Source organism: Pipistrellus hanaki (genome assembly GCF_964339955.1).
Source record: "Pipistrellus hanaki genome assembly, chromosome: 8".
In the NCBI taxonomy this organism is placed as follows: Eukaryota; Metazoa; Chordata; class Mammalia; order Chiroptera; family Vespertilionidae; genus Pipistrellus; species Pipistrellus hanaki.
In genome coordinates this window covers 77,565,775-77,587,694 of record NC_140510.1, presented here as the reverse complement: position 1 = coordinate 77,587,694, position 21,920 = coordinate 77,565,775, and the positions used below count along the sequence as shown (strand labels likewise).

At 37.9% G+C, this 21,920-nt stretch overlaps 1 protein-coding gene across 3 annotated transcripts in view; it reads right to left on the bottom strand.

Annotated features, from left to right (window-relative positions):
- ADAM23 (ADAM metallopeptidase domain 23) overlaps positions 1 to 21,920 on the bottom strand; it is a 149,137-nt gene that overhangs the window by 55,299 nt on the left and 71,918 nt on the right. For all 3 annotated transcript variants that reach the window (XM_084892190.1, XM_084892189.1, XM_084892188.1), the window contains exons 4-9: positions 21,776 to 21,839; positions 12,362 to 12,444; positions 11,229 to 11,292; positions 5,896 to 5,968; positions 4,724 to 4,800; positions 2,508 to 2,573 (exon numbers count right to left, since the gene is read on the bottom strand). In XM_084892190.1, coding sequence (XP_084748316.1) covers positions 2,508 to 2,573; positions 4,724 to 4,800; positions 5,896 to 5,968; positions 11,229 to 11,292; positions 12,362 to 12,444; positions 21,776 to 21,839 — 427 coding nt within the window. The remainder of the gene's footprint in view (positions 1 to 2,507; positions 2,574 to 4,723; positions 4,801 to 5,895; positions 5,969 to 11,228; positions 11,293 to 12,361; positions 12,445 to 21,775; positions 21,840 to 21,920) is intronic.

Sequence of the window (21,920 nt, the reverse complement as noted above, 5' to 3'; positions counted from 1 at the left end):
AGCAGTTGAATATGTAACTATAGAACTCGGAAGGTAAGAGGTATGAAGAGTGATGAGTTTAAGTCATGATTATTATTTGAAGACTTGAGTCTGGAAGTGGTCATTTTGGGGGAGAGTTATAGAAAGGAAACAGAGCCCCAAGCCAAGCTGTAGGGCACTCTTATAATTCTAGAGGTCAGAGGTGAGAAACTCAGAAGAAACGGCCTGTGAAGTGGGAGAGCCGTTGTGTCACAGAAGCTGAGAGATGAAGAAAATGCTTCAAACAGGAGGGAATAATCAATTGTGTCCAGTGCTGCTGAGAGAGTGGCCAAGTAAGATAAGGACACGGTGAGCATTAGGATTTGTTCACTTGAATTTCTAGTTAATTAACCACATACCATGTACTAGGACCTATGATAAGTCTTTCTCTTACAAGAAATATTTGTTCCTCACCACTCTATGAGGTGGGTTTTATTATCCCCGTTTTATAAATATGGAAAGTAAGGCTCTGAGAGGATAAGCCACAATCACACAACTGGAATTCAATGGCTAATTAGTCTGGATTGAGATAGGAAGTAAACTTGTTCAGTCAACAATTCTTATAAAGGAGTTTATGCATATTCCTAATAAATCATGATTATTAATAAGAACTCTCAATTTATTAGGTACCTACAAAATATAGTAGTTTTCCACTACGTTTTACTTCTAAAACTAATATGGAATAATATTGAATATAAACTGTAATTTTAAAATAAAATAAATAACATAATAGCTTTTAAATTAAAAAAAATGAGGTTTAAATTGAAAAATATTTTAGCTATTACATTTTCACTTACTGACATACACATAAGAATAGAGCAATAAGTGTAAGCAAAACATTTTTCATGCACTTTAAAGTTATTTCAACCATTTTTCAATTAGAATATGGTTTTTAATATTTATGTTTCGATTACTGGCTCAAAGAAATGTTTGCCGACCCTTATCAAGGCTATAATTGGCTCACAAATTAGGTTCCGCCAGCCAGCTACTAAGATGCTTCTACAAAATTGAGGGATTTTTTTTTTTTTTTGTCTAATAAAATCCACTGATATAATGCTTGTTCAAAATAAGATATGGGCTTTTTTTCCCCAGGAAGCCAATATTAGGTTACTCTGCATTAAAAAAGTAACCTTGAATATAAATGTAGTGCAATATTTCTATTTCCTTGCATGAATGAGAACTAATTTTGTATACTAAGAAAAGTGTTCAATCTCCATTTATCATAAAAGTTACTTTAACATGTTCTGATGACTGAAAATAATTCACATTTAAAGTGCCACATTTGCCTTTTCTTCATAAACACATACAATCCTTAAGAAGTTTGTTTTCTAAAAATATTAGAGCTTGATTTTCAACCTAAGGGTGACATGTATCAACATAACTGTGCTGCCTCATTTAGCACAAAGATTATAAGATGAGTACTCTTAGTGGGATCATTATTCCAAAACCCAATAGCAAATCTCCAGATATTGAAAAGCAGATGTAAATTATTCTAGTTCAGTTTGTTAAATCAAGCTTTTTTTTCCCCCTCAAAGAGCCAGGTGTTAAAACATTTACCAACATGCCAAAATTATTGGGTATACTAACAAATAGCCTAGTGATTAATGCTCTAAGCTTCAGCCAAGATATTTTATAAGAGAAATGGTTAAGCCCTGTTCAGTGGCTTAGTTGGTTAGAGCATCATCCCATACTACTGGGTCTCAGATTGGAATCCCAGTCAGGGCACATATCCAGGCTTCAGGTTTGATCTTGTTTGGGGAGAGTATGGCAGGCAACTGACCCGTGTTTCTCTCTCACATCGATGTTTCTCTCTCTCTACTTCTTTCTCTCTAGAATCAATGAAAAACATATTCTTGTGTGAAGATAAGAGAGAGAGAAATGGAGAATAGAATATGGTTAAGAAAGTCTCTACTTTATCTTTGCGAGAAGCCAATGGAGAGTAATAACTATTTTTATATATATCTTTTTTCATATATCTTTTAAGTGTTACTTAAAACCACATTGTTTCACATTTTACTTTGACCTTCATCTTTCTAGTATTTAAATAATCAGTTAAAGATAGTCTCTTTGGGTATATCTTTATTACATATGCTTATTTCCTATAATTATATCTGCTATAAAAAATAATTAGTAAGGAAAAATAACATGCTATCAGAACAAAGAAATGGAATAAAATTAGAAAGCAGTGACTAAATACATAAAGTAGAGAATAAGAATTTTAAATGAAGATAAGTAAGAAATGCCACACAGTTAAATCCATCAATTACAATCATTATTAAACAGAGGAAGTTGAGAGTTCTGAAATTTCTATAAAACCCAGTGTTCCAAAACACCATACAATAAAGGAAGTCATTTGATATTTCCAAAAAATGAAGCATCTAAGTATCTTGCTTTTAAAAAGTCACAAATAATAATTGAATATAAAATGAAGTGTACTCTTTTCTCAAAGAAGCTGTTGGGTTCAAAACCCATTGGTTCTATACTCTTACCGTTTTGTGATCATTAACAATCATAAGTTCCAAATATTTCATTTCTTCAAACACACCACGAGATGGCTGTAGAAAATAAAAACGTATGGTCAGAGCTAATAGCACCTTCTCTGAGGATTGCTTAGTTGTAGGTTGACTATGAATTTCAGTAGAACTCTTTGCTGCCTATTTTATAAACACCCTTGAAGAATCTTGCTCAGAAAAATAGAAGAAAAAAAAAAGTGATCATAAGCTGTGAGTGAACATTCAAATAGTCAGAAAAGAACAATATCTAAGTATCATTAAAGTACTCATTAAGACAGAGTATAGAACCCCATGTTGTTTTTATATGATTTCTATATGTAAAAATACCCTAGAGAAAAATGTACAGTATAGTTCTGTAAAAGCAAATAATATCAATTAAGATGTAACAAAAATTCACATCTATTAAAATTTCAAGGAAAACCTATGTAACAAGAATAGTAGAGCTCATCGAGAAAAGTTACCAATGTAGTAAAACAGAAAACTTAACTCAGTGGAGTGAGATTCTAATAATCCTATATAATGAAGAGGTAATATGCAAATTGACCCTCATACCCTCGCACAAGATAGCCACCCCCATGTGGTCAAAGATGGCCAGCAGGAGAGGGTAGTTGAGGGTGATCAAGTCAGCAGGGGAAGGCAGTTGGGGGCGACTGGGTCTGCAGGGGAGGGCAATTAGGGAGGTCAGCAGAAGAGGGTAGTTGGGGGTGACCAGGTTGGAAGGGGAGAGCAGTTGGGGGCAATAGGACTTGCAGGGGAGCAGTTAGGCATTGATAAGGTTGGCAGGGGAGTGGTTAAGGGGTGATCAGGCTGGCAGGCAGGGGAGTGGTTGGGAGCCAGCAGTCCCAGATTATGAGAGGGATGGGCCTAAACCAGCAGTCAGACATGTCCCAAGGGTTCCCAGATTGAAGAGGGTGCAGGCTGGGCTGAGAGACCCTCCTGCCCAGTGCATGAATTTTGTGCACTGAGCCTCTAGTAATGTACTAATTCTTAAACACACAACTTCTCATAGGAACAAATGCTAATAATTACAATATTCTAAATTCTTCCAGATTTTTATTATTACTAGATAATCCATTAAGAGCAAGAGCTAAATATGTCAGCCATTATTTTGGACTTCTATTTCTTTTTTCTAGTAGAAAACTACAAGGTCACTGATCATTTTACATTTGGTAGGGGTGGACTTTAGAGAAATGTCATTAACCTATGTAAAACTTATTATTACCAACGACATTTTTAAGAGTAAGAAAAACATATCTCTATTATGAATAAAAAGAAAAAAAACATAAACATGTATCCATAATCACCATAATACAAAGATAGGATCATAAAAAAGAGGATGATTCCACCTACAACTAGGTTTTTGATAGCTGGAGATCTAATTTTTTCACACACAAAAACACATTCACCAAAACTTTATCTAAAATGTACAATTTCCAGGATAATTACTTATTAAATTATCTATTAAATTACCATGCAATCTATATGCTGTGGAATTAATTCTTGGTTACATAGCATTCACCATGTAATTACTAGACAGTCCTGATCATTACAGCCTTCTAATCTATTATGAAAAAGACTAAGAATATAATTTCAGTTACAAAGCCCCTATACAAGTATCAATACATGGGAGCCAAAAGACAATTGTTGATTATATAATTACATGATTCTTATTTAATAACTATCATAATGCTAATGGTCAAGTAGATTCATTCTGTTCAGAAAAACACATCCAGCTTTAAAGTTCGGTATAACAGAGTTTTTAATTTGAAAGAAATAAAAATAATCATTATTAGCCAACACTTAAAAACCTAACTCCTTCCCCTATATCTCTTATTAACAAAAATGTTTTATATGATGCTATACAAAACATATTTTAAAAGTCAGCTATATTTTCAATAGAAAAATAGACACTGCGATTTTCATTTAAAAACAGAGCTAAAATAACATATTCCTTATGTGACCACTAGGGCTCAGAGAACACCGGAATCAGTTTATTACTGTAAATAGGGAAAGATGAATAAAAAGCAATATGCCTATAAAACTCAAGGTTTGGGAGGGTTTGGGCTTGCTGTTTTTGTGTGTCAGATGAAGTTGCCCAATTCAAAGTGTTTTAGGTACACTTAAATACTGTATGATGACAGGCAACAATTTACGGAGTGAAATGGCCCCCTGTGGCTTAATGCCACACTCACATTCACTGCTCTCTTCCTTCTCCTTTTCAACCACTGTAATTCAGATAGAAAGGGCCACTGATCACTGTTTTCCACACCTGAGTAAAAAAAAAAAGGAATATCAGAAATTATGCTCGACTGTACTTGAATGAGAGTATGTTTTTCAAATATTCTACGAAGGCAGAGCAGCCTGGAGAGCATACTTCATCTAAAATCAAAACGAAGGTGGAAAATGCATACCAATCAATAAACACATCATAGTCTCACAGTCACAAATAAACTTCAATTTGTAATTAATAAATCATAATATAATTCAAACATAATTTTCTTCCAAATATCATCAATAACATAATGAGCTTTTCAAGACTCATTAGAATATGCATATTTGACTTACAACTACCTGACCTCAATTTCTGAAAATTTAAGAGCATTCTACAGTTTAGTATATATTAAGTATATAGTTCATTTTAGAATTAAAAATAATGTATGCCATGCCCTTGCTGGGTGGCTCAGTTGGTTGGAGCACTGTCCCGTACACCAAAAAGTTGAGAGTTCGATTCCCAGTCAAGGAGCATACTGGAAGCAATGCATTGAACTTTTTCTCTCACATTGATGGTTCTCTCTCTCTCTCTCTCTCTCTCTCTCACTCTCACTCTCTGTTTCTATCTCACTTTCACTCTAATCAATTAAGAAACATATCCTTGGGTAAGGATTAAATAAAAAAATAATAATGTATGCCATAAGCTTTTGCATAAATTATTAAAGACTATTGGCATCAGTATACAGAAGTGGTAACATCACGCACTACAATAATCCAAAAGAAGCTTTTGCAAATCAGCATGCTTAAGATCCCTCAGAAAGAGACATAAAAGAGAGACAATGCAAGTTGGCTGAAGAGCAGTAAACTGCCAAGGATATTTAAGTATGAGCCTCACTGTAAATCACTCCTAAATTTGGCCTTACTCTCTGGTTCCTAACACAGCCATATTCCCGGCTTCATTTTTCAGTCTCTCCGTGGAAAACTATCCACATCTCAACACATGAAAGCCACCATTCACCCCACAGCCCACCACACTGTTCACTCTGGATCTCAAGTCAGCTCTGCTTCCCAGCAAGCCTGCCTGTCTACCTAGCTCCACCAAGTCACAGCTCCTATCAGGCAAAATAGAATGGCTACTTGGATTAAAACTTACTGAGGTTCTTCATTTGCTTAGGAAATTGTCCCGCCAAGGTTTTCTGGATTATATGTGGTCGTCCTGTGCTTTTCTGAAACAAAAACAATTGCAGACAATTGAAAAGCAGGATGTGATTATACCTCTACAGAATAGTATTAGAATTTTCCTTAATAGCATTCCTACAATCGCTAATGTTTTAGCTATCAAGAATTAAAAGTATAGCCCGGTCAACATGGCTCCGTGGTTGAGCGTCAACCCATAAACCAGGATGTCATGGTTTGATTCCCAATCAGGGCCCCTGGGTTTGATTCCAGGTTGTAGGCTTTGATCCCTAGTGTAGGATGTGCAGGAGGCAGCTAATTGATGATTCTCTCTCACCACTTTTGTTTCTCTCCCTTTCTCTCTAAAATCAAATATATATATTTACACACACACACACACACACACACACACACACAGTGACCAGATTATTATGATCTCTGAATGCATAATCTGGCCACTCAGTGTATATCCTATATAATAAAAGGCTAATATGCAAATTGTCCCCTCAACCAGCAGGCCGGCCAACCGTCCATGTCTCCTCTCCCTGGCCAGGCTGGCCAGACCCCACTCATGCATGAATTAATGCACAGGGCCTCTGAAATATATATATATATATATATATGTGTGTGTGTGTGTGTGTGTGTGTGTGTATGTGTATATGTGTATATGTACATGTATATGTGTATATATATATATATATATATATATATATATATATATATATATACACATACACACACAAACACACACACACACACACACACACGCACACACACACACACACTGAGTGGCCAGATTATTATGCATTCAGAGATCATAATAATCTGGCCACTCAGTGTATTTTCACTTAGAGACTGAAAAATATATGTTGTATTGAAACTTCAAATAGAGTATCATCCAACTGTTCCAGCTTAGATAAAAGCAATAGTCTTATTAGCTACTCTTAAGTCTGAGCTTTCTCCAAAGACATGAATAGGATATTCCTAAGAAAGAAACACAAATAGCCAGTGCATTTATGAAAAAATGATGAATTCTTTAATATTTCATCAAAACGAAAAAAAAAAGTTTAAAGATATACAAATTTGTGCCTTCAAGTTGGCAAAGGTTTAAAGATTATGATAACCAAAGTTAATTATAGCTACAAGGCGAAAAGTACTCTTCTACACTGCTGGTAGGAGAAAATTGGAAGCATAGTTCAAAAAGAAATTTAGCAATTCTATCAACAGCCTTGAAAACATTAATATCCTTTCCCCTAGAAATTACACTTCTAGAAATGACTTATTTCCATGACTATTACTACTATTAGCTCCCATTACTGGGTGCATTGTATGTGCCAGGCACTGTTAATGAACACATTACGCAATTTAATTCTCACAAGAACTCCATACAGTGCATATTTCATCCCCATTTTACAAATAAAAATATGGAAGCTCAGAGAGATACGTTATTGAATTAAAATTATATTACAAATAATGATCCAATTTATTTTTAAGTATGTGGGGATATATCTTGGAAAAGTGAAAGAAATTCTCTGAAAAGCGAAGAGAAGTTATTTCTGGGGGATAGGATGATATGTAATTAGTGTTTTGTAAAGTTTTTGCTTATTTTTGCTTTTCTGAATTTCCTATATCAGTCTTATAATCAGAAAATTGGTTTTTGAAAAAGCTTTCTTAATAGATTACACAAAAGGCTTATAATAATTAAGAGTTTTAGTATCCATTCACTGTTTAGCAGATAACAAATTCTCATTAGAAGCATCCTATCCTTATTATTTGAGTTATTATAAGGCATACTAAAATTAATAATAATAAACAAAATATCAAAAAAAATTAAAATTGAGTATAGTAAACTCTTAATTCCTGGAAGAGGTGAAAAAATGCCTAGAGTAATGACACAACTAGTTTAGCAACACAATTTTAAAACTAATTTAAAGTTTCAAGTGCTTTCCCTCCCCTGGTGGTGAAGATAAGGACAAATTGCTACATGAAGTGATAGAAGTAAAACAGAGAAAGACAACTACCATATGATTTCACTTATATGTGGAAACTACACACACACACACAAAAATAAGTGAACAAACAAAATGGAAAACAGACTCCTAGATACAGAGAACAGACTGATGGCTGCCAGATGGGAGGGGCGTTAGGAGGTGGGTGGAAAAGGGAAAGGGATTGAGAAGTACAAACTGGTAGTTACAGAATAGTCATGGGGATGTAAAGTGCAGCACATGGAATATAATCACTAATGCTGTAATAACTATGTACGGTGCCAGGCGGGCACTAAGTGTATCAGGAGGACACTTCCTGAGTTATGTAAGTCTCACCATGATGCACCTGAAACTAATAGAAAACTGAATGTCAAGTGTAACCGAAAAAAGTAAAAATGAAAATTGGAGGACAAGGTAGGCAGTAAGAAAGGAGGCAAAAAGGAAATAGCTCTGAGCGTGTAACAAGCAATCCTAGAAGGATAGAGTTATGGACATAACGATGCAAAGTCAATGCTATAACTATTAGGATAGCAGCTGCTTATATTTATAAATCTCCTTAATAGTTTGGTAGATACAATGACATACATTTGTTAAGTCATCAAATCTACAAAATTGCCCTATTAGGAATGTCTTAAAAAATAATCTCAAGGCTTTAAAAAAACACACAAAACTCTACTAAGGCTTAGGGGGTTGCTGTTGTAATAAATTTGAAAGAGAGGGAGAGGGAGAGGGAGAGGGAGAGGGAGAGGGAGAGGGAGAGGGAGAGGGAGAGGGAGAGGGAGATGGAGAAAGGGAGGAGGAGGGGGGAGGGGAGGGGGAGGAGGGAGGGGAGGAGGAGGGAGAGGGAGAAGGGGAGGAGGAGGGGGGAGGGGAGGAGGAGGGGGGAGGGGAGGGGGAGGGAGAGGGATATCAATGCATTGCCTTCTGCAAGTGGCCCAGGAGGGGATCGAATCCACAACTTGGGTATGTGCCCTGATGGGAACTGAACATCCCGCCCCCACCATCACCATCTTTCAGTACATGGGATGACTCTCCAGCTAACCGAGCCACACTGGTTAGGGCAGGGAGTTATTTTTTGGTTTTGTTCTGTAGGTTTTACTTTATTTTGTTTTTTGGGGGGTAAGAGGGTATTAATTAATGCCAGAAATCAGAGTTAATTTTTCACTGAACTCATCAAATTATTTTGCTATATACAGGTTTTCTACCTACCACTGTAGTACAGGACAAACATTTTACTTAATCAAAATGTGTTTATCTAGGTGGTGTTGTCTCATTATCTGTTTTTATAGTTACCAGTTGAAAAATTATTTAGGATTATTCACACATTTACCATTTAAAATTTAGTGACTTTTCTGTCTCAATTTTGAAACTTCCCATATTCATTCATTGCCACAACAAAGAAATAAAATGTTATTATCAACATACATGACTATTACCGGTTTCTTTTTTAAAATATATTTTTATTGATTTTGGGGAGGTAAGGAGAGGGAGAGATAGAAACATCAATGATGAGAATCATTGATCAGCTGTCTCCTGCACACCCCCTACTGGGGATCCAGCCCACAACCCAGGCATGTTCCCTGACAGGGAATTGAGCTGTGACCTCCTCTAGTTCATAGGTCAATGCTCAACCACTAAGCCATACCAGCCGGGATACCTGTTTCAAAATTTATTTTTTCTACATTTGAAATCTCTAAAGATCAAAATAATTTTCTGCTCCCCATCAAATGATTGCAATATTCTGATCCTATCACTCTCACAATATGTTCCCAGTAGCAGTGCTTTTCACTGACATAGCTTCCCTACTGTTACTTCTCAGTGCCTTCAAAGCTACCATCCCCCTCCCCACTTTCAACTCCTCTCCAACTTGGGTTCCTTTAACTTCCTACAACACACTGGGAATAGTCCTGCTCAGGGCCTTTGATTGGCTCTTCTCCTGAAATTTTCTTCCAACTCCCTAATGTCTTAAAGGTCTTCATTCAAAACTACTATCCCACTGTGCTCTTCCCTGGATAGTTACAGTGAAGGTCTAACTCCATTCGGTTTCATTTTTAACCCTTAGCATGTATCACTGTCTAATATACCATATGTAACACCCAGCCTGGTTATTCCTGTCTGCCCCTGAAGACTATAAGATCCATTAGGCCCAGGATCTATATCCATTTCGTTCATCATTTTATCCCCAGCACCTAAAACAGTACCCAGCATGTAGTAACTCTCATGACAGTATCTGATGAACATATATCAGATTTTAAACTTAGCTACATACTCTTAGTGAGCATCACTATTAGATTGTATTGAGATATCATTGACATACAATATGGTATAAGTTTAAGGGGTAGAGCATAACGATTTGATGTATGTATATAATAATGCAAAATGACCTTCACAATAAGTCTAGTGAACAGCCATCGCCTCACATGATACAAAATGTTTTCTTGTGATGAGAACTAAGATCGACTGTCTTAGCAACTGTCCAATATACAATACAGTATTGTTAACTATAGTCACCATGGTGTATATTACACTCCCAGAACTTAATAATCTTATAACTGGAAGAATGTACCTTTTGACCATCTTTACCCATTTCCCCACTGGCCTCTGGTAACCACTAATCTGTTTTCTATTTCTGTAAGTTGTTTTGGTGGTTTTTTTAGAGCCCCTACAGATAAGTGACATTATACAGTACTTCTCTTTGCCTGATTTATTTTACTTAGCATAATGTCTTCATGATTTTTTTGTCTAGTTGATGGCCTGTGAATGACTCTAAACATTATTTTCTCCCCTACCTCTAAAGAAACCTAAATATTAAATAATATAATCATAGTTCGGCCCACGAATTTCCCCACTGAAGATTCTCAGACTCACAAAAGTTACGTACATGCTTAATAGCTGTACAATTATATAAAGAAGGAATGAGAATAAAAGCTAGTTTAGCCATGGCCAGTGTGGCTCAGTTGGTTGGAGGGTCGTCCCATACACTGAAAGGTGGTGGGTTTGATTACCAGTGAAGGCATATACCTAGATTATGGGTTCAATCGCAGTCGGGCATGTGTCACAGAAATGTTTCTCTCTCCTCTCTCCTCTCCTCTCTCCTCTCCCCTCCCCTCCCCTCCCCTCTCCTTCTCTCTCTCTCTCTCTCTCTCTCTCTCTCTCTCTTTCTCTCTCTCTCTCTCTTTCACTCCCCTACCCCCCAAGTTTGAAAAAGGTACTACATATAAATGCACATTGAAATCTACATTATGTTCTCTTTATTGCTCAAAGGCAAAGATGCTGAAAGAAGAAAACATCACAAGGAAATTGATGTCACAGCCAGCCTTACCTCATCATGAGTCAGCTCCAGTGGTTCAATCATATACACAAAGGTATCATCTTCAAACATACCACTGCAGCGCAAGAAACCACACAAGGAGAAAATTAACAATTACAGCAAACAGCAAGAAATAGCAGGAGAGCTGCATATTGCATCTTTAAAAAGAAGAGTATATCTAAATAAATACCTTTATACTGCCTCAAACCTAAACTACGTATTTGTACAGAATCCCATGGTGGTCCCCACCCTACACTAGACGGCATCTAGGATACACAGGGTGTGAAAAGTATACACCAAGAGCAGACAAATTATGCATGATATAATTAATTTTTTAATTAAATGGACAGATTAGAAGGTTAATCTGGGATTGGACTGTTCATGCAGTTCCAGGATCGCGAGTTATTTCTCCAGAATAACGCACGACTAGTCCAAATTTCTTGTTATGCAAATCCAATACCATCGGTAAGAAAATAGTCAGGTTCTTCATGTGTAACAATAATCTAAAACCATCTGATTTGGAAGAGGCAAATGAAGGATCTTTACGCTTGCAAATTGTGGATTTCCATTAAGCAGAATGCCTCTGTGCTGAAAATCACATTTAATTTTTGGAGATACAGAAATTTTTATTACGTACAGAGATCAGGATTTCAAGATCCTTTTTCTTTACATGAGCACAAACAGATCTTTCCATGGCGTGTTTTGTGTTCGGGTCTAAAGGCAGCTACAGGTGTTTTTTAAAGCCTGCCTCAGAGCCAATGCATGAGCTCCTCTCTTCACAGCCCCCTCACCTGGCTAATGCCTAATTATCCTGAGGTCTGATCCGGCTGATATGTCCTCCAGCATCCACCTCTGGGAAACATTCCTGGATCTGTTAGGTCCCTCTATAAGTCCCTGCCCTTCCCCTTCACAGTACCTACCAAAAAGGCAAATTAAATACCAACCTGTGTAATCTTTTGTTTAATCTAGGAATCTTTAAGTGTTAGGAAAACAGAGACTATGTTTTCCTTGTTCATCATTCTGTATCCAGTCCCCAACCTGGGACTGGTGCAGAAGAGTCACTACAAGACATATCAATGAAAGAAACGGTAGAAAGGATGAATGGATGGCAGCAAGCCCATTCTCCCAATGAGAGCCCCACGTACTGAAGTCCATTGCAGGTCGACAGAGCTGCCCTGGAGTCCTTGACACCTCGGATGCTTCCATGGTAGTAACAGTGCTCTCCACCCTACAATGCAGAAGGTTTGGGAAATTACGCTTTCTGCAGCACGATTTAGTCTTTGGGACACGTCTATAAAGCAAAAACAACTGTGAGGGTGGTCTTAAAGCCTCCTCCTGGTTAACATGAAATCTCAAAGAGCGCCAGGCAATTTTTCAACTTTCCTATGACAAGCATGTGCCTATAAAATTTAATGAAGAAGAAAAGCCTTAATGGGAATAAGAGACCAATGCCACTAATACAACTTATATACCTTTCTTAAGCATGGAAGGGAGTAGATACTTAACGGAAACTGTTTGGAATAAGGTCCTCTACCTAACTGAGGATCCCACTGGTGTTATTTGTAATAATTTATTATGGAAATTTACATAAAATGTTACCAATTCCTTTCCTACTATTAAAAATTAGTTTTTAAAAAAATTTTGGAAATATAAAAATTCCTTTTCAAAATCAAATAGTAACTATACGGCCTATTTTTTTTTTCACTATAGCTATTTCCTTCCGCCCTCTCTCCCCACCTCCACAACAATCATTTTTAACTGCTTCTTCTGCTGTTTACCTATGTATTTCTGAATGGACCATTTTTACTCCCATGTCCTGATTTCACTTTAGAAATATCTCCCTAATACGGAATCTTAACCCTCTTGCTCTCAATACATTCCAATACGCATCACCAGTTTTGGGTTAAACTGATGTTCAGTGTTTCTATTGCAACTATGCAAAAATTGTACATAGTTGTGCTACTGTGATTACATATTCTTTTTGCTCCATTTTAAATTTTTTCAAGAATATTTTGTTTTCTTGTTTGCTGGTTTTCCCATGTATTTAATAGCTCCACTCTCTAAAATATTATCTACAACTCTCCTCCTATCTTCAAACATATCAGGTAGTAATTTATCACATCCACTTTGTTCCTGGAGACACCCTTACGGTTACCCTTTGACCTCCTACTAGGCCTGATACCTACCTGCCGGCCAGGACTTCTCTGCAGCATCACCCTGGGAACTGCCTTCGCCCACCCCTGCTATATTGATTCCTACACCCCATGTCTTCTCCATCCATTATCTCAACCTCCCCTTTTCTGGAGGCACACATTCTCTGGTACTCTCTTGAAAAAGTGTTCCTGGGAGATAAAGTTGGTGAGAACTTGCACAACTGAAAATTTCTTTTTCTATCTTTAAACTTGAGTGATCATTTGGGTGGGTAGAGAATTCAAGATCAGAGAATAATTTCTCTTGGCATTTTTGCATAGTCTCACAGCTTCTAAGTTCCTGTTGTGAGCTGGATGTAATTTTAATGATAGACATTTTTGATTGTATCTATTTTCCCTTTTCATGAAGACTTTAAGAAATTTTATTTAACCCCATATTCATAAAATCTCATGACAAGCATTGGTGTGGGTCTTTGCTTATTATGTGCTGGGCACTCTGTTATACCTTTTAATCAAGAAAATGCATGCACATGTATGGAAGTGGTGGGGGGCAATGGTAAGATATGTATACATGTAATACCTTAATTTAAAAAAAAAGAAAAAAGAAAATGCATGCACTTCAGTTCCAGGAGACTTCTGTTTCTCTGATAATTGCCCCCTTTCCATATTTCTCTAAAAATTGACTTCTGCCAGAGTACAGAAGATATGGCTACCTGGCTGTAACAGGTATGAAGTAGGTCAGGGATTTAAACAGACTCCAGACTATTTAAATCAGGCAGTCTTTATTTTTATTTTTATTCTCTCCTCCCCCCCCCCCTCTCTCTCTCTCTTCCAGGCAGACTTTTAAGCAACCTTTCTGTAATTCCTGAGCCTTTCTGGGTGAAGAGACATGAGCTGGCTGGCTTCTGGGTTTGCCCAGAAGAACTTGGGAGAGCAGGAAAAGCTCAAACCTCAGACAATTACTCCTCATCCATTTTCTCTCTCGTACAATTTTATGGACATCTCTCATCTGCTTGCCCTTTTTATTTCTTAACTGCTATTTGAGTGAGTTATAGAAGGGAATAAACACAAGCGTTGAAGTCACATGGTTAACCAGAAATTTCCTATTCATTTTCTTAAATAGAATATACCGGACGTACTTTGACTTTTTATTGATGATTTATAGTCATTCTGATCACTGCTTATTATACTGTACTTCAATAGCCTCAGAGCATAATACAAATCTTCAATGTTGGTTGTCTAAATTTGGTATTATAACCCTGTTAATATATTATGAAGGGTTGCTTTTCAGTTCTCATACAACAACCTTGTATATAAATTTTAACTTGTATATAATACGTCAAATTCTATTTGCATATTCAACTCGGTAACTTACAAGGACAATGGTATCACCCATCTCAGCACTTTCAGAATCCGGGTCATGACTCAATAACTAAACTTTAGACTCTTCACATGATTCTAAAAACAGTCACAGGTAACTGCAAAGTCCATCAAACTGGTTACTTAGCACTTTGTATCACACCAAAGGCTATCTTAAATCAAGTGATTATTAGAAATGCATAGCAAACGCTGTCATATTTACTTGACCTTTCTAAGAAAAACTGTATTTTCCAGATACTCCTAAAAATATTCATTTTTCCCCCAGAAGACATTCCCAAGTTCTGGTTTAGATTTCACTGGCATTGGAAACTGAAGGTTGATGCTCTCTCAGTATAAAGGCCATTGTTACCTGTCTCAATTAAGGCAAGGTTCTGTCCGAAGGAAACTGCTTTAGCTCCCTGTATATGTAAACATGGAGCACCATATTTTCCGGACCTCAAAGGAGACTTGAGGTAACATCCAATCCCTGATTTTTATCATCACAAAAAAGTGTTACTGTCTAATTATGTACTTATACTAGTTTGGCAGGTTCTAATCCTGTGTGGGTGTTAGAAGTATTAAAGGATTTTCTACGTTACTAATTACTAAATATATACCAAGCTTTCAAAAAAGCATTACCAGTGAGACACTATTTGGCAACTCTCTATGCAGCATCTTGTAAATACCACTGCGAAGGAACATCCCGAGGTATTTCATATTAAATAAATCCCAACTGGAAAGAGGCATTCCCTCCTGGGTAGCAGGGTAACAGCAGTGGAGCAGGCAAAGAGGTCACTTCTAGTGGGCTTTATCCACCGTGGCACTGGGCAGTCAGCTCTGGGGTGCCTTCCACACAAGAGCTGGCCATCTTGAATACCCATTACCTTCACAGGAACCACTATCTCCATGTACAGAGAGGGAGACAGTGTTAAAATGCTCTTCCAACAGCAGCAAAAGCCACAATGAATCCCACCTCTTCAGGCTCTCGGATTAGAAAAGAAGGCCTCAAGCAGCTCCAGAGCGCTGGCCAGTGGATTGGAGACCACCGCCTAAGAGGGGCCCACGTCTGTAGGCAAACAGTAGGGAGGGGCCACAAAGGGCTCTTCGGCACAGGACACAAGACTATGTGGGCCCCCGGGGGGTATTTGGGGGTACAAAACAGTTCATTAAATTGAACAAAGTGGAACACCTGATAAGTGAGCATTACTGGCTAGTCAAAGGAACTTAAAAATCCTAGGAGTATGGTTCCAACTCTCTCAGCCTTCCACTGGCACAGAGCTGAGTGCTCCATGGCCAAGTGATGCTCTGGTGATGGACACAGCTCCACAGGCTGCCAAGCTAAGGAGTCCCCTGGAAACCACCAGGCCACTCCTGCAAATACTGAAACCCTGAAGCCATGTGCGCCCTAGGAAACACCTCATAATCAGACGTGGCTGGGGCAGCAACTCTGTGAGCAAAGATTTGGTCCCCAGGTATCATTGATCAAATGAAGGAATGGGTGTTTTGTGTTTTGTTTTGTTTTTATTCTACTCACTTTAAATACAACCTTTCGGAAAACGAAACCAAATCCTTCAATTTACTTTACTCTAAAATGGCCCCACCTTGATATCTGTTTAATGATCTCATCTGCTTCAGCCAAGTTCTACCGCCCAGTTCATACCATCTTCCTTAAGAAACTCTCATAAACTCAGCCGTTCATGGTGACCAAGCTCTGATTTTGGTCAATCCACTCCTGAACATGTGAATAAACGTTTGAAAAGAAACTACATAGGCCTCAGTTCCTATTTGATATTCCAGGCTTTTATTTCTAAATATAACAATATATTCACTATTCTATATGCATATCTTTAAACTCCTCAGACTTATCAACCAGCAGGGTGTATCAATCCTATTTAATAAATCAGTGGGCTGGTAAGCAAAAGAGAAAAAAAATATCTATAATTGGACACATATATATGAATTTGAGCTTGGCAGAATAAGAAAATGAAAAAATATTTTAGAGAATCAGAGAACTTGTGACCGTAACACCAGTTTAATTATTTACTTTCATTAAACTGAAAGGGGGGTAGGGGGAAGTGGGCAGTGATGTTCAAGTATGAAAACAGTTTGGCTGTACCAATGCCATATAAATTTTTAATAGCTCACACAAAATTGTACCATTCAAACTTAAAATAGCTTTGTGAGGAGCCAGTACTGTCTGCTTTCTTGATTTCATGGGGATTTTTTCTTAACTTTCAGATCTGCCCTGAGCCACGCCCACCGAGGCCCAGTCCCTCTGACAACCCCTGCCCGGAAGTCTTCGGGGAAGAAGGAAACTTAAGTTGTGCCACAGTAGAGATTTGATAAAGAAAGCACACAGAAACACTGTAGGAGGGTAATGTGATTACAGTGATAAAAAAAAAAAGAAAAAAAAGAAAGGAGACAAAGATTTGTATCTATTTGATTCACTGACATATACCCAGCACCTGGAACCTAATAAATAAGAATGGTTTATTCATGAGCCTAAGTGGCAAAACCAATCTTAAAGGAGCAGAAGATGGATGTTTGTTGAGAAGAGAGGCGAATAAACCACCATTCCCCTACTTGAGGCTTTTTTCCTTTGAGATATAATTGACACACCATAAAATTCCCTCTTTAAAAGAGTACACTTCAGTGGTTTTCAGGATATTCAGAGGGTTGTGAAACCATCACCACTGTCTAAGTCCAGGATATTTTCATCACCTCACAAAGGAAATCCTGGACCAGCAGTCATTCCCCATTCCTCCTCTGTACCACCCAATAAGGTCAAAGGAAGTAGGGGTGGGAGCACCCACAAGCCCTTGGCAATCACTAATCTACTTTTGATCTCTATGGATTTGCCTATTCTGGACATTTCAAATGAATGCAATGATATAACATGTGGTCCTTGGTGTCTGACATCTTTCACTTAGCATACTGTGGCATGAATCAGTACTTCATTGTTTTGTATATCTGAATAATATTTCTTTGTGTGAATATACCACATTTAGTTCATATACTGGTCAACTGATGAACATTTGGGTTGTTTCCAATTTTCTGTGATTATAAATAATGCTGCTATATATATATATATATATATATATATATATATATATATATCCATGTACAAGTTTTTGCTTGGACATATGTTTTCAATTCACTTGGATATGTAAGGGTTTAGAAGTGCTGGGTCATAAGGTAACTCTAGGATTAACATTTTGAGGAACTGTCAAACTATTTTCCAAAGCAGCTCCACCATTTTACATTCCTACCAGCAGTGTAGGAGGGCTCCAGTTCTCCATTCTTGCCAACACTGGTTATTGTCCATCTTTTTCATTATAGCCATCCTAAAGGATGTGAAGTGGTACCCAATGAAGTTTAGAACCAAATAAGAGTGACACAGGACTGAAACAGATAAAAAATATGTCACCTTCGTTTTTGATAGCACCATACTGGAGGAGACGATTCACCAAGAATCCAATAGGCCTGTTAATGCTACACCCCAAGTTAGCCAGACTTACCCACCCAGGCACAGACAACATGGGGAAACCAACCCTTCCCCCTCCCCTCCTCCCACACACACACCAGGCGGCCACTGTACAACTGAGAGCATGGAAAAGTTACAGAGAAGGTGCTCTTCCTGTAGGGAGGTGATAGCACACAAAAAAGAGAGGAAGGGATTACACAGTCATGCCCAAGCCCTTCCCACCAGTTAGATCGCTCTTCTGACCCTGGGCAGGAGTGAGCAAGGGAGCAGGAAGAAGTCAGGATGAGAAAAATAGAGCAAGCAAAGGACAATTTCCCTACCCAATAAGGGTTGGAGCACTGCAGCTCCCTATCCCATCTTACACTGCTGGCCAGGTGGTAGCTCTTTTTATAAGCAGAAGAGAAATCAAAGTATTAGCAAGCACTTAGAGCAAATGGTTCATCTTAAAGGGGTTTAATAGAAATGTGCTACATTTTAAATATTCTTTGATACTGTCATATGGATGTCTAATTCTTTTATAAGAATGAAAATACTAACAATTAACTTACTTTTAGTTGGTTCATCAATGAAGTTGATCAACAAGTCAACAACACTGCTTAATTGTACATTGTGTGCAAAGCACAATGCTAGAAACTCCAACAAAAGCTAATTTTGTGTCGGGTGCAGAACTAACATCTCTCCTATGTACTTACTGACGACCTGGCACCGAGGCTATGTTACCTACTTTGGTGGTTGACCTCTCCAGTTCCTATATTTGCTTCACAAGGAAAGGTCTTTTCATCCAGAAAAAGTAAAGGCCTAAGACATGAGCCCCTTCTAGCTGGGAGTGGGAACTAGGCAGGAGCCAGGCGATGATGAAGTAGGAAAACCTAGACAAGCTTCACAAAGTATGGATTCATCACTTTGTTTCCAATTAATTCCCAGAATATTTTAAATGTCCATTTATATTTAACTCCAAAGCCAACAGGCTACTTGTGAATCTATTTCTCTCTAATTATGTGAATCATAGTGTATGTGTGTGTGTGTGTGTGTGCGTGCATCTGTGTGTGTGTGTTTGTGTGTATGTGTGTACTGTGTATGTGTACATTTGTCTAAAGAGTTCTGAGATCTTTAGAAGAAGGTTTGCACAAAGCAGGTTTATTTAACCCAGCCAATCTTATATGTTAACTTCTGGTACTCTGTTTAATATTTTCTTAATCAACATGAAATGCAATGTGAAGTTTTTAAAACAATGTTTTTAAAAATATGTATGTAATAGTGGTGGGAATGAGAATTTATATAAACTTTCAGAAAGAAAAGTTCAATATGTACCAAAAGCCTTAAAATAATATGCCCATCTTGACCCAGAAAAATCCCATTATCAGAATTAATCCCTTAAGCAATGATCAAAGATGTGTTCAAATATGTCTGAAAAGCCTTTATTTAGATTAGAAACAATCTAAATATCTGCTAATTTGTGATTTTAAAACAAATTATAGCAAAATAAATAGGAAAGAATATAATGTATTTTTTTAAAATAAAAGTTTAGGAGATTATTTAATGTACGCTAAAATACTTACAATGTTGTTAGTTTAAAAAAAAATCCTGCTAAAGATATTTAAGGGGCATATCATTTAAGATTGGGGGAAGAGGTTTATATATAACAGATACAGACATAAAAACAGATGGTTACCATTAATTCATCATATATGAAGCGAGTTTGGGTATATGAGCTGTCTGAATAAAATGGATCATAAGCCAAAGCCGGTTTGGCTCAGTGGTAGAGCGTCGGCGTGCGGACTGAAGGGTCCCGGGTTCGATTCCGGTCAAGGGCATATACATTGGTTGCGGGCACATCCCCGGTGGGGGGTGTGCAAGAGGCAGCTGGTGGATGTTTCTCTCTCATCGACGTTTCTAGCTTTCTATCCCTCTCCCTTCCTCTCTGTAAAAAATCAATAAAAGAAAATTAAAAAAAAGAAAATGGATCATAAATAACAGAAAAGCAATGAGCACAAACACAAACTGCAATGAACTCATATTTGGCCAGCATTGAACTGCCCTTTGTTTTAAATTTTAGTGTCAACTGATACAAGATTTGGCATGTCTCACTAATGATAAGATCTCCTCTGAGGACCTCCAATGACCTCTGGAGGCCATTAGCTATTCTGCTTCAAATATATGTATATATACACACTTCTTAGTGATTAGTTTAGGTCAGGTCACTGCAGCCTGCAAAGGTGGCTTGTTTGCTGAGTCTATAAAGTTCTCTGCAATCTCTACTCCACACTCATGACTCAGCATCCGCAGTGCTCCCAGCCCTGGCATGGGGACAGAGCTGTGGTTTGTCCAAGTGCCAGGAAGCACCATTGCCTTGCTTGATTTAGCATTTCTGCTCACTTTCCACGGCATTAACTTTTAGGGAGACTAAAACACCCCTTCCCCCCTCCCCAAATGCAGCCTCAGGCAAGATCTGACGGACCAGTAAAAATAGCATATGGACGTCCTTAATCTGTGGCAGAAAATTTCACAGGTTTAGAACACACATCAAATCACAACTGTGCCCACTGTGGATGGGACAGTGATAAATGCTGAGTAACGCCATGTCCCCCAGGGCAGTATTAACAAGTAACTCTTTGTTGCCAGGCTATCAGACTGACAAACCCAGTTCTCTGTGCTGCACAACCCGGCAAACCCACACATGAAAGGTCCACTTTTCTGCCAATACTCTAACAATTTAGAAAAAGGAAAAAAAAAAGAATCCAGTGACTGTCCCCACTTTGGTTTGTTTCCCTCTGTGTCCTCTCTCGTGCCTGTGGTATCTGTGGACACTGCTTCGGCTCAATGGCATTCTGTGGACTTTCTGCAGATCTGAGTCTGGATGGAGCCATTCCACTGGCAGAAATCACCGTTCCTTCCATACAAATAATCCACCTCTGGTTTTCATCTAAACCCACGTGCTCCTTATTGAAGGGAACAAAAGTTAGCCTCCCACTGAAGGAAATCAAGCACCCAATTACCTTTCTGTTACAATGCTTGCTGGCAGGCTTATTTGCCTTCTCTCTGCCTTCATTTCTTCCTTTGCACAACAGGAATAATAATATCCGCCTCAAATAATTGTTGTGGAGATGAAGAGGGAGGGTGCTCCCTAAATCTTCCTTCCCCTACCCATCCTCTGCCCTTCTCGCACTAAAGTCACTTGGATTAAACATTCATTCTAATGACCCACCCAGTCTTGCCATTCAGTTTCTATGACCATAGCCTGGTTATCTACTAATTTAAAATGCTGATACGGAACTGGGTAGCTCTTTTTACCATTCACTTCCATAAAATACTGTACGTGTAACCAAAACAAACGTTTCTTTACTGCCCTACATATACTTAATTTCTACTGATATCTTCAACCCTTGGAAGTTTTAATAAATTTCTTCTAAATGTACTTTAAAGTTAAAACGTAAAAATTTTGGGGCCATTGTATAAGAAGACAGATACTTTTACTGAGCTAGCCATCAAAACAATGCAGTGTGCCTTGACCAGGCCCATGACTAAGTCTATTTCTACTACAGGACTTCATACGCGGTTAACCGTACCTTAGAGTACTGCGGCTTCCCATTCTCATAGTGAATCTCCACGTAATCAGAAGACAGCAAGCCACTACAAAGGAAGGACAAGAGAGTGAGTCCTGCATCTAAGATTTTTGGAGGTTTAAAAATAATCAGCTCAGTAAAGGGATAC